Consider the following 12629-nt stretch of genomic DNA (forward strand, 5'->3'; position numbering starts at 1 on the left):
CGTCTTTATTCCAACTGCTAACAAGTGGATCTTACTTGAACATAGACAAATGCAGTAAAATATTCTCATCCTAAAGACGCCCACGCTGTGCACCTGATGGGTGAGATGCCTGGTCCTAGTGCCCGTCAAATGTATCGATTTAAAATCGTCGAATCAGTGCAGCCTTTGTGTTTAGTAATAAGACCATTGGAGTAACCAGAAAAATGCGCTTTAGTTATTCAGAATCCAAGAAGACACCAAGAGGCAAAACCACAAAGGCATTGACAGACTTAAAGCAACATGGCCAGCAGATCGTACAATTGAGTGATAACACTTGCCAACATTGCCAACTTTGTCAACAGCTACAAACTCAACAATTTCTGAGCAGCAGGAGGCGTTGTAGCTCGCCTGTATAATCGAAACGTTCAGGGAGGTGTATGATAGAGTTCCATCCCCTTGGCGAAGGGAAACACTTTCTATCCCAGTTCCATTTCCATCAGTAAGTTTTGCAGACAGCTCCCACTCGTAAAACATACACTGAGACAAATCACGGGGGCAGTCATCAGCCAACACATTGACCACGTCACACACAGGCTGAACAAAATCTGTAATCTGAGGACAAAGGAGAAATGGAATTTTTACCGTTTTGAATATTTAGGTTTCTTAAGATACCCAACAAATAATGAAAGCCATCGTATTTAATGAAGCAAATATAGGCTTGATTACCTTAGTCACAACAGACAATCTTAGAACGGCATAATTTAAATCAACACCATTGGATGATTTAGCTTCTAAAGTCAAAGTGATGTCAGTTCCTGATGCCGTGTTGGAAGGTGGCCGAATGGTCAGAGTTCCATTGCTATATGTTCCACTTGTCAAGCTAAGTCTGTGAAGAAAAGATGGGAAATGTAATTTCAAACCAATACAAGTACGGATAATGACAATTCAGTCATTCGTTTCATGAAGGTGTACAAAATCTTAGCTTTGTGACTCCCTGGGGACTCATGCAAGGAAAAACAGAAAAATAAAAACATGCTACCTTCACCCCTTCAATGTTTTGCATCGCTATTTTTTGGGGTGAAAAATCTTTCAACACTCTCCTTTGTAGCACAAGTGCTGGGATAAGCATAAATCATAAGCATGTACTGTATGTCTCTGACTGTTTCTATCGAATATATCATGAGCATATGGTGCTTGAAAATCAACTGCAGTGGAACCTTGAGTCACTATAATGTACCCTTTTTGTGTCAAATGTAAGTTACATACAGCATTTTAGTCTAAAATATTACCTCGTTTGAAATACTACACTATTTTCCATATACAAATGATCTTGGTATGTCCAAGTGCATGGATGTTTGTTATAATTCTTAATGTGTAACCATCATTGGCTATGTGCATAAACTATGGCTGTCATCTGAAAATTCTTTTGCATTTTAAGAAGTGTTGCATTACCTATTCCGGTATTGGATTATGTTGATACTTAACCTCATTGTGGCTAGAAAAAGTAAAGATAACTTAATTTGGGGAATGGAATGGATTAATTGCATCTCCATTCACTTCGATGGCAAATTGTACCTAAATGTATGAACATCTAATGACAAACTTGCTCACAGAAATAATTTAGTTCATAACTAAAGGCCCATTGATGTTCAAGAAATGATAGCTGTTGAAGATTTCCAATTTGAGTAATTTTGAGTTGAGGTAAAGGAATTCCCGTAGAGAAATTACATCTAAATTCAAAGGAACGCACAACACAAATAAAGCGCTAAAATTGTCATATAACAGGATTGTTGTCACATCTTTGAGGCTCCAACACTGCAACACAACACAGAAGAGTGCTCACTTCAGTGTGACATAGATTTTGGGTAAACACATGAAAGCATTCTCAAATGCCAAAATAAACAACTTAACATTCAGTTTGTAGCGACTAGATGTTACTTTTGGATTTTTGAATTGCTTGATTCACCTGAAGACAGAAATACGCTTCTTGTCTGGTGTTTCTTTATGTTTACATATCAAACAAAAATATGCTCTTATTACCATCCTGATATGCAGTACTTGCTTATGTTAAATTTGTTGTTGTTTTGTACACGACATAAGTTTCACAAGTAGCCTGACTGACCTCGCAGAATATGTTTATCTTTTCATTGTTTAACTTTTTTTTGAAAAATTGACCTAACTTAAGTTAATGTGGTGTAAATTGATTCGATTAAAAAGGTGTCCATCCAAAAAATGGTATACTTATCATAACTCTAATAAGGAAGTCTGTGGTTCTGTGACCCGATGGTAGCGCTGATAAAACATTTTGGTTTCCGACGTCATTTGCATTTCCCATCTTTGGCGTACATAAACGCATCAGCGCGGTGAACTCCTGAGCTTTTGTGATATGCCAATATCGATGAAGAACTCTGACCGGAGCATTTTAATTTGGGTAACATCTACGTTCACAAGCTCACCTCTCTGGATATGACATTGGGAAGTTTCTGTCATTTCTTCCACTGATATTAAATGTACCACTTGGACCGTGTGTCATAACACTGAAAGGGAGGTTAAAGTCTTCCCCAGGCTCCACACTTGTGTTCACCATGGCCTGAAATTTAAGAGTCAACACTTTGAAAATAGTAGAAAAAATATTTGTATAATAACAAGTACAAACATAGTTTGGTTGCTGTGCAATGCTACGTAAAAACAGAGAATAATGATTTTGCCAAAATGTTTCAATGTATGATGAGTTGAATACACGGCTTAATGTTTACGTTGATCCCTGTCGGGGGTGGAGAGTGGCAAGCATTCACTCAATTTTTATTTAATGCCGATAACACATTCCAAAAAAGCTCAGACAGAGGCTAGTTATAATTATCTTCTTTTAACAACATCCAGTGTCAAGGTACTTGAGAACATGAATGGGAGACACGCCAGGACTGCAGGTAGGGCAGTCTAGTACGCAGACTCTTTTCATTTGAAACTACACTGCCAGTGATGCGGCCTCCACAGATGAGTAGCTTTTTTTCCCTCAGCATTTCTTAACTTTCCCAGTCTTTATTTGCCACTGCCCCACATTTTTTGTGACATTTTTAAGGAATCAAGGTCAAAGTGACTGAATATTTGAAAAATAAACAAGTAAATCGAACATTGATTAGTTTTAACATTAAATAGCACATCTTCGTAGCGCATTTATTTATATATAGATCAAATATGATTTTCAAATATTTTTTATTATTTACATGTACTGTAAAGTCTCGTTATATCGATATCGGTTATATCGATAGTACCGCTTATTACGATATTATTTTCGTTTCCCTTGCACATTTCTAGTCTTTTTATGTATAATTAGTACCGTTTAGTACGATACCTGGTTGTTACGATAATCCGGTTATTACGGTGCTCCTTTTCATCCCCCGCCGGCCATTTTTGTTGTTTACATCGATATATCCGTCGCGCCATTGGTCAACTTGGTCACGTGTCTTGTTACGTGAGCCGCCATCGGTCGCGCCATTGGTCGACTTGGTCAGGTGACTTGGTTACGTGCCCATCACCCGTGTAGCAGAGCCATTTTCATTTTCAGACGCTAGCTCGTGTGTAGCAGATGAGATTGAAGTGTTTGTGTTAAAAGGTAAAAATGGGAAGCAGAAGAAGATTGATGACTTTTTTAAATTGTATACATAATACAGTAAGATGTAAGCGTTGCAGTTTCCCTGTTGTGTTATGTACATGCCCACTGTACTGTATATGAATGCAATCGTTTTTTGCAACAATGTTTCTTGTTTTGTCTGCTGAAGCGCGATGATTTTGAAAATTATTAACATTCCATACTGTATTTTAAAGGACAGCCGATGTCACTTTTTATTCAAATGCAAATAAAAATGACTTCACGCCAAGACGTCTTGCATTGCTTGTGAATCCAAACAATGGCTTCAGATTCGGATAATATGCTTTCTTGTTACACATCCAGTTATGAATATGTTTCAAATACACTGTAGTTCTGAAGATTAAAGCATACATGTTTACAATCATTAAAGAATTATATGTGCCATTTTGAGGTAACATTGGGGGAACAAAAAAGGGAGCTAATGGCCAGCTCCGTTTCTTATATGGCGCTTGGCTGCCCTCTTTTGGCGGCTTTTGTTTAATGCAGTTCGGCACAGGATCGGATATATCGATAGTCCCGGTTATATCGATATTTTTTCGGACTCCCTTGAGTATCGATATAACGAGACTTTACTGTATTTACAATTCACACAATGTACCAAGTGAATTGGAATTTGTAGATTATTTGCAAACCTGGATGTTCACTTTGGAGACAGATAACTGAGTTGTGGATTGCCTTTGGAATGAACTACTTGATAACTTGTCAGTTCCTTTCAGAATGACCACAAATTCCCCTGCGGGCACTTGATCAACTGTCACCAAGATGTCTCCATTGCCCATGACAGTTGTTGTACCGTTACTTTCCGCTCCCGTGTCAGACACGACCAGGGCAACATTATCCACCGTGAGGGAAGATGTACCTCTTTTGCCCATAACTGAGACGATCAAGGTGGCTGGCTTTCCTGGGAGAGAAGAAAACAAAAACGGAATTTTGATGGCTAAAATAAAATTTATATAACATCATTTTGGATCATTTACACTGAAAGGTTACACTTACTGAAATTATTTCATTCAGTTGTAATGTATAATAATATGTAATATTTAACATGAATGTATTTTTTGTTGCTTCTGTTTTTGTTCATCTAACCCTTTCATGCACCCTCTTACCTGATAACGTGATTAGCTGTTCTCTGTAGTAACCACAGCCCCGCAGCGGTTAAAAAAACAAGTTATTCAATTAGGATTTGCGGCTTTGTGCTCATACTGTCCTATATTTGTGTAAAAACGTCTTAAGAAACTCAGAAATTATTTTGACATTTACTATCGGACATTTTGGAAAAATAATCTTGAATGTCTATATGGTTGTTAGATATGATGAAATCACTTCCATGCCTCTTTATCGGTGCAGTGATATGATTGACTGGATGTTCTGTACCTGCTTGTGGAAGCCCATTCAGCACTGCATAACCTGGGTGAGGTCCCTTGAAGCTCTCCACAAAGTCATAGATAAAGGTAATTGTACTTTGACCTGAAACACAACAGACCTTCAATATATTCTGATCCAAACCAAAACGAATTTCTGATTGAAATCATCTGTATTTTCTTACAGTGTCATCATTGAATGTTGTATTGTGCACAAAAGATGTAGCTGTTTTTGTCTTTACATTGCATATGTTTTCTGTACTGCGCATGCTGATGTTGAAAAGTCTGCCCAATATATTTAGTGAATCTACGGTATGTGACATAACTTTGTGTTTGTGATAGACCAGATTACTGACAAAGTGCATGGTCAAAATACCATGTTGTCACAGGTGGTAGTACTGTGTTCCGCTGGCACAATGCAAGATGTGCCGCATTAAAGGAAATACAGAGTCCACTAGAGCTAGGATCAGTAAGCTTTGACAGCTGGTCCAACCCAATTTGCACAATCAAGACAAAACTGGGGCAGACAGTTTTTGACAGTTGAAACAATGAAATTAGCCTCTGTCTGTCTGTCTGTCTGTCTGTCTGTCTGTCTGTCTGTCTGATAATAATATTAATAAATATAATATTAATTAAAATACTAATAATGTAATAATAATGTGAGTGTGTCTGTGTGTGTGTGCGTATAAAATCTAACAAGAATATACAATTGACATGTACTGTATAAGTATTAAATACAACGTTACTGACCTGTAACTTTAATTGTGTATGGCTGTTTAGAGTTGATGCTGATTTTCCAGGAGCCTAACTGATGGTCTGAATTCAAAAGAATTCTTCTCAGGTTGCCGACTGTCTGTACGAGTCCCAACGCACCAGTGGTCTCGATATTACTTTGGCTCACACCTGAAGTATGCAAGAATATAATATTTTTCTATAAATTGTGATATATTGCCATTTGTCATAAAAACTACGTCTACTACTAGTAGTAGTACTACTACTAGTACTACAACTACTACTAATAATAATAATAAGAAGAAGAAGAAGATGCACCAAGCCTAGAAGCACAATTTACAGCGACAATTTCAGTGATTGTTTTGCTGTCAATGCGTATTCCCAATAAAATGGCAGGAGCGCAAGGGCCTACCACACCGGTCTTCGGGCCGTAAGCGGGGTACACCCAAACTTTGATTTAAGGCCATCTTATATTGTTTCCGATATGCTCCAATTTCTGTGGTACATTTGTTTGCACTTGTATTGTGTATTGGTTAAGTGGTATAATAATAATAATAATATTTTGTAAGTCACTTCGAAAGAAAATGTATTATTATTATTATTATTATTATTATTATTATTATTATTATTATTATTATTATTATTATTAATAATAATAGGTGGCCCAGTAGATGAGGGGTTAGCACACCGGCTTCACAGTGCAGAGGTTGCCGGTTCATGTCCCGGTCCGGCCTCCCTGTGTGGAGTTTGCTTGTTCTCCCCGGACCCGCGTGGGTTTTCTCCGGGTCCTTCGGTTTCCTCCCACACCCCAAAAACATGCATGGCAGGCAGATTGACCACTCCTAATTTTCCCTATGTGTGAGAGTGACTGTTGTACGTCTTTGTGTGCCCTGCGATTGGCTGGCAACCAATTCAGGGTGTCCCCCGCCTTTTGCCCGAAGACAGCTGAGATAGGCTCGACACAGCACCCCCCGCGACCTAATGAGGAATAAGTGGTACGGAAAATGGATGGTTAATAATTATAATAAATTAAGATGGAAAATATGCAGGATCTCATTTGGTACTGATCATAAAACAGTGTCTTGAATGTAATTAATGCACCTGCAGGGTTGGTCAGTGTAAAAGTGAGTGTTTGTCCTGTGATATAGATGGTGACATTTTGTAGAGATTCGTCCATCGTAAAAGGGAAAGTCTCTATCTTCCCAGGATCCCTCGCACTCTGAAAAACTGTCACCTGAAGTGAGCAGAGCAAACAGAGGCGTATCCTGGATGTGTTGGACTGATGTCACAGATTCTCGAAAAAAACAATCAGAAAACAAATTCACTCTATATGGCACCTGAAGTCTTCATTTAGCCTTACCAAAGCTGAAGTGGAGGTATCCAGGATGAGGTTAGTGGCTTGAGGCAACTGACTCTTGGACACTTGTATAGCCTGACCTCCCGAAGCGAGAGCCAGGTCCTTGTAGTCATTGAAGGAAGAAGCTCTGACAGAACGGCGACGTCTCCGCCTTGACGTGGTGATGTAGAATGATACCTGCCAAGATCATGACTAGGCCGGTAAAATAGGCTTACCTCTCAGAATAGAAAGCGTTGATGAAGAACAATTGAACATGAGTGTTTACCGCAGACTTGCTGCTTTTGATGAGGGCCACGATGGTGCTTTTCAAGTGGATGTCTTTCGGCGTAGCGTCTGTGAAAACATATATGTGGGAGGAGGCAGGAGAACCGGTGAGAGCCAACTGGTGAGAGGAAAAAAAAGATGGTTAAATCATACAGAAGTCCTATTTCAATAATCAACTTTTTCTTCTATACCTGAAGTCCTGAAAAGCACATCTCAGGGATGTCACCACCTCCTGTCGCTTTTATCTTTGAAATTTCGGTTTTCATTTTATCAGGGTCTGTTGTCCTGAATAAAGGTCCAAAATCTGGAAACAGTAAAAAGCAGAAGAAAGTATAATAGATATCTGTTTCTCATTCTCATGGATGCCCCATTTGTAAATATATTTGTGTTGACAGCCTGTTATTCCACAGTCATTGCATTTTACATTTGAAAGTGTTTCAATAAGGCGAGGCCCTCTTACGTGGGTCATTGAAGGTTACCAAAATGTATTCTGATGGCTCATCTTGTGTTCCTTTTTTGCTGTCAATGATTTTGTACACAACTTTTCTGGCTTCCTCAATGTCATCAGACATACTCGCCGTATTATCGATGACAAAACACACCACAGCAGAACGGGTGATCCCCATTAATCTGTAATATCGAAATTGAAATTATCAGGTGAACAAGGCAAAAACAAAAAAAAATCCAACAACAACAACAATCTAAATATTTGACACACACAAACAGACAACACTAAAAATCTTGACTGGTTGGTAATACAAATATGTACTTTTGTTGTTTATCTTTTGAGATTCTTTCACCTTAAGAAGTCATTGTTGCCCACAGTCAAACGGATGTCCTCTAGCAGCTGGAGACTGGCAGCTGTAGCTGCATTTACAGCAGCATTGTGGAAGCCCGCGTTGTCAGAGCGAAGTTCATCCTTGTGAATTCCTCCTCGAGGAAGTGTTGTACTAGAGAGATCAGATTCACCTCCGTGGCTACATTTGCCTGACGGAGGTAAATGGCAAGAAACAAGTTGAATTGCCACAGCTTGTCATGATGCCGCATGCTGTTACCCGTTTCTTGACCGGGGTTGTCCACATGTGATAGTAAAATTTCTTTGCTTAACTGGAATCTTTAAGTTAGGGATTTATACAAAGAGGATGAACATCAGAAAGATTCCAAATACTTTCATACTTCCTATAGTATTAACAATTGTCAATACACCAGTATTCAGTATGAATGCAAAGCAGTGCAATTGTTGGTTTGCTGTAAAGTTGTCTTTTGATGGAAAAAATATAGTTTTCGCATGTAAGGTAAGTGTGATGCAAAGCAACTAACATTGTACAATGTGGATTAAATACAGTTTGGTATTACAAATGCATGATGGATGGTAATACCTTGAGGCTTGCTATTAGAAAAGATGCCCATGTAGCCAGAAGTTAACATCCTTTCATTCAAGATGTTTTGAAGGATTGGGTTAGGACACGTTCCTGTGGCACAATCACGGCACGTGGCGGTATCAACGTCTACGGAGGCATAAGAGGAACAGATTGTATACTTTTGTAATATGTATTTAGACAGTGGATAAATTGCAGGGAAAAGAACATATACAGGTAACATCCGACTTACGACCGAGTTCCGTTCCGACCAAACGGTCGTAAGTCAAAATGGTCGTAAGTCGAAATCCATTCAAAATGTTGAATAGAGACTCGTAGGCTAAATTACTCACACACTCTGGTGCCGTCACATGGTCAATTGCTGTGTGAGAGTGAAATGTTGGCAGACTGGCCAAAATTGTCGTACACGTTGCCAGCCTGCTAGCACGTTGCTGTGCCAGGCGTAGAATTACAATTTTAAAAATGGGGTCTGGAGGTCGTGGTCGTAAATATGTGTGGTCGTAATTCGAGCTGGTCGTAAGTCCTTTGTTACCTGTATTCAGATGTGTAAAGTGGGAATTATTTTGCAGGATAGCAATTTTCAGATAGATATGGAGATGCTACCATGCTGATTATTCTTTGTTTTCGGTACCCCACCAAAACAAATGGATAAATTGTCAATGTCATAACAAAACATGGACAGCAGGATCGCGACTTATGTCGTACATGGTAGGAGAACTAAAACGTATCTTTTTGATTTGACTGATTTCTGAAGTACAGAACGTGTAGTAAATCACACGCTCTTTTTTACAGTGGCAGCTGCGGATTGATTCAGATGTAGCACGACTGAAGGCCTTGGAGTGACATGCACGATGCACGGCCCACCACTGACTTTACGGATACAATTTCCTCATTATATCATGATACGGAACAATGCAGTCAAGGGCCTATGCATATTTAATTTTTTTCATCTTAAATAAATACATTTGGATTTTGGATGTACTGGTGACTGTCATGGGAATGCCGATGTCACTATTGCGTGTGGAATATTGTCGGCATTGCTTTCTAGTCACTAAGCTTATCTGTTTTGGAAAATATTATCTCGTAAAATTAAATTATTTGTATGTCAAATATGCTTGTGGTGTATATTACACTTAAAATGAAATAATCTCCACCCACTTAGCCCCAGGAGAGAAAAAAATCCTGGCGCCATGCTGGAGTTTTGTTATTTATGAAATGTATGGCCTAATGGAGTATTAATTGAGAACAAGATTTCTGATAGTCTCTGATAGAATTTTAGAGCGAACAGGCATATTGTACACATCCATGATCACATTAATTCAAATGAATCTAAAAAAAAAACTTTTTTTGTAAACCCTGGTTACGCTCATTTCCCATAATTATACTTCCTTTTTTCTTGACAAATCATTGCAAAATTGTTGTAAAAATGAATATTTACATAAAACTGGTCATTTAACATGATGAGATTCACACGTACTTATTTAACACTTCCCGAACCTAAGGCCAGCACATTTTCTTTTCTTCTCCGGGCAGAAATATTATCCAACTTGTTTGCGAAATGTAATCAAGATGACCTCGTGCCCAACCCACTAGTGAGCCAGGACACTTGAAAGTAATGATGCAATTATGATAGCAGTCATAAATGTGTTCGTGCATGTACACACACACACACACACACACACACACACACACACGCACACGCACGGACACACGCACACGCACACACACACACACACACACACACACACACACACACACACACACACACACACACACACGCACACAAACATACACACACCCTTACCTGCTAGGTTTTCCAAAGGAAGGTCAGGGCGTATCAGAGCATTGTATGGTTCTGTGTTGCCCAACTCCACCCAGTTACTATGGCTATAGAAGTCCTGTCACAAAATGAGAATATTCTGATTTATCAGATGTGTTAGATTCTGGGTAACCTTTTCATTATTCTTTAGTTTTGTGCATTATACCAAAATGTTTACCCTAACTTCTCAAGCGCATATAAAACTCCACCCACCTGAAGTGTATGAAGAACACGACCCAACGTTTCTCTGGCAGCCTTGAAATTCTCAGTGCGAATATTAGCCTTAATGGAGGTCATACCTTTGGTAATGAGACTACGTCCCTCCAAAAAGGCCTCCGAATTGAAATGATGTGGTGCACTGAAATCATGTGGACCACATGTCAATCAGTTTCATATCAGAAGAGTATTTACTCTTGTCACGGATCATCTTCTGATGAATTGTTTTCCCATATACTCAAACCCACCTGTCGGCAAAATTTCGATCGACGAGTCCATTTTGGGTGTAAATCTCTTGCAGAGCAGAGTAAAACTTCACCCCTGACACCTCACCAGTAGCTGTTGGGCCAAGACAGGCCTGGACCAGCTCTCCGGGGGAAGAACCCTGTAGTCAGAGATCGGTGGCTGATTGTTGCAAAATCAGTTCTTTATATGTTCAAATAGCTCAGGACCTTTTACAGCTCTCTTGTTTTCTGGGTTCTGCCAAATGGCATTTGCAAGTTGTGATACTATTTTTAAACTGTAATGTCATTACCAGTTGATAGCCAGTGGCAAAATAAAAGGACCAAAATCAAAACATCAACTATTTTGCTGTTTAATTCATATTCTACAAATGCAAAAGGCCACATGTGAACAAAATGTAGGCCTTGACTTCCCCTTTAAAATGGAGAGCAAACCAACGAATGAAAGACTTTGATGTCAAGTTCAACTTCCATCCTACCGTGGGTTTGAATTCATGACCAGCAGCCTCAGCCACGGCTCGACATGTTTCCGTCACTTTTTGCAACAGGGCCGTTCCTGTAATGCTGACATGAGTGGACGCACCACCCCCAATGGGGACAAAGGCCACAGTTGGCCCTGATAGGATCAAGGCTAGAAGGGAAAATCCCAACCCTGATGCCATGCTCTCTCTGAAGAAGGAAACAAAACATAAATTACATGGAGGTAGAAATGAAAGGGCTCAAAGACACACATACAAACTTGAATATTGTCAAGTGACACATCCCACCAGATTAGTGCAGTTCGCGGTATTATTTTTGACCAATAGCTCCAAGGTATTTGTCCAATACTTGTACATTGGGATTTTACTAAAACACAATCAAGAAACCTAATAGTAAGCTTTACTGAAAATAAAACAATAAAAACAGAAATTCACGGAAGCCAATATAAATTTGAGAAACAGTACATGAATTAAATCACATGCATTTGTATAACTATAGATTGTTTAATTAGCAATTTAAAGAGAAGAAAGCAAACATCTACTGTACCTTGCCAGGTAATCTCTGCTGGCTTGAAATGACGTAGAAGGTTTAGGTTGCAACACCACCATGTCGATTATATAGAGCGAAGGTGGAGCTTTACGTTGAAAGCAAGGTACGTATGAATATGTGAGTCATTGTCAATACAGTAATCAACAATAAAAAAAAACATAAATGAACAACAGCGTTTCAATGAATGAAGAAACAAAGCACAAAAATAAGGATACACATTGTATAGAGAAAGCATTTTATTGTTGCTAAGGCAGTGCTTGTGCTGTATCTCAAAAGAATGTGGCTCTCGCCAGGAAGTGTACATTGTCGTAATTTGACCCCTTTTTAGGATGACATTTGAACAAGAAACATTTTATTACTTTAACATACAATTAGACAATTCCATCCTTCCTCTTACCATGGAATTCATATCCTCGCTCGACAGCCTTGGCTTTCATCAGTTTGCAGACTTCACCACACGCATTAAAGGACACACCCCGGATCTGGTTTCCACCAACAAAAGTCAATTATCTCCATCCCTCTCTCAACCTTCATTCCATTGCTATCCTCCTCCACAGTCTACTCCCATATCGATTATTGTGATACCACCTCTCCTTGGTGTA

The 12629-nt window shown here is 39.1% G+C and overlaps 1 protein-coding gene across 1 annotated transcript; it reads right to left on the bottom strand.

Moving 5' to 3' along the window:
* On the bottom strand, window positions 1-12107 carry vwa11 (von Willebrand factor A domain containing 11). The gene is made up of 18 exons (XM_089006953.1): window positions 12025-12107; window positions 11478-11667; window positions 11005-11141; window positions 10754-10898; window positions 10526-10619; window positions 8722-8850; window positions 8143-8329; window positions 7803-7972; window positions 7534-7646; window positions 7344-7460; window positions 7082-7255; window positions 6823-6955; window positions 5740-5892; window positions 5003-5095; window positions 4261-4529; window positions 2436-2569; window positions 706-865; window positions 1-591 (listed from the first exon to the last, which is right to left on the bottom strand). The coding sequence occupies exons 1-18, from the start codon at window positions 12084-12086 to the stop codon at window positions 211-213; spliced, it is 2841 nt and encodes a 946-aa protein (XP_088863079.1). The 5' UTR covers window positions 12087-12107; the 3' UTR covers window positions 1-210.
* Between the last annotated feature and the right edge of the window lie 522 nt (window positions 12108-12629).

Source organism: Hippocampus bargibanti, linkage group LG10 (genome assembly GCF_051943395.1).
Source record: "Hippocampus bargibanti isolate YZ-2025 linkage group LG10, ASM5194339v1, whole genome shotgun sequence".
Taxonomy (NCBI): domain Eukaryota; kingdom Metazoa; phylum Chordata; class Actinopteri; order Syngnathiformes; family Syngnathidae; genus Hippocampus; species Hippocampus bargibanti.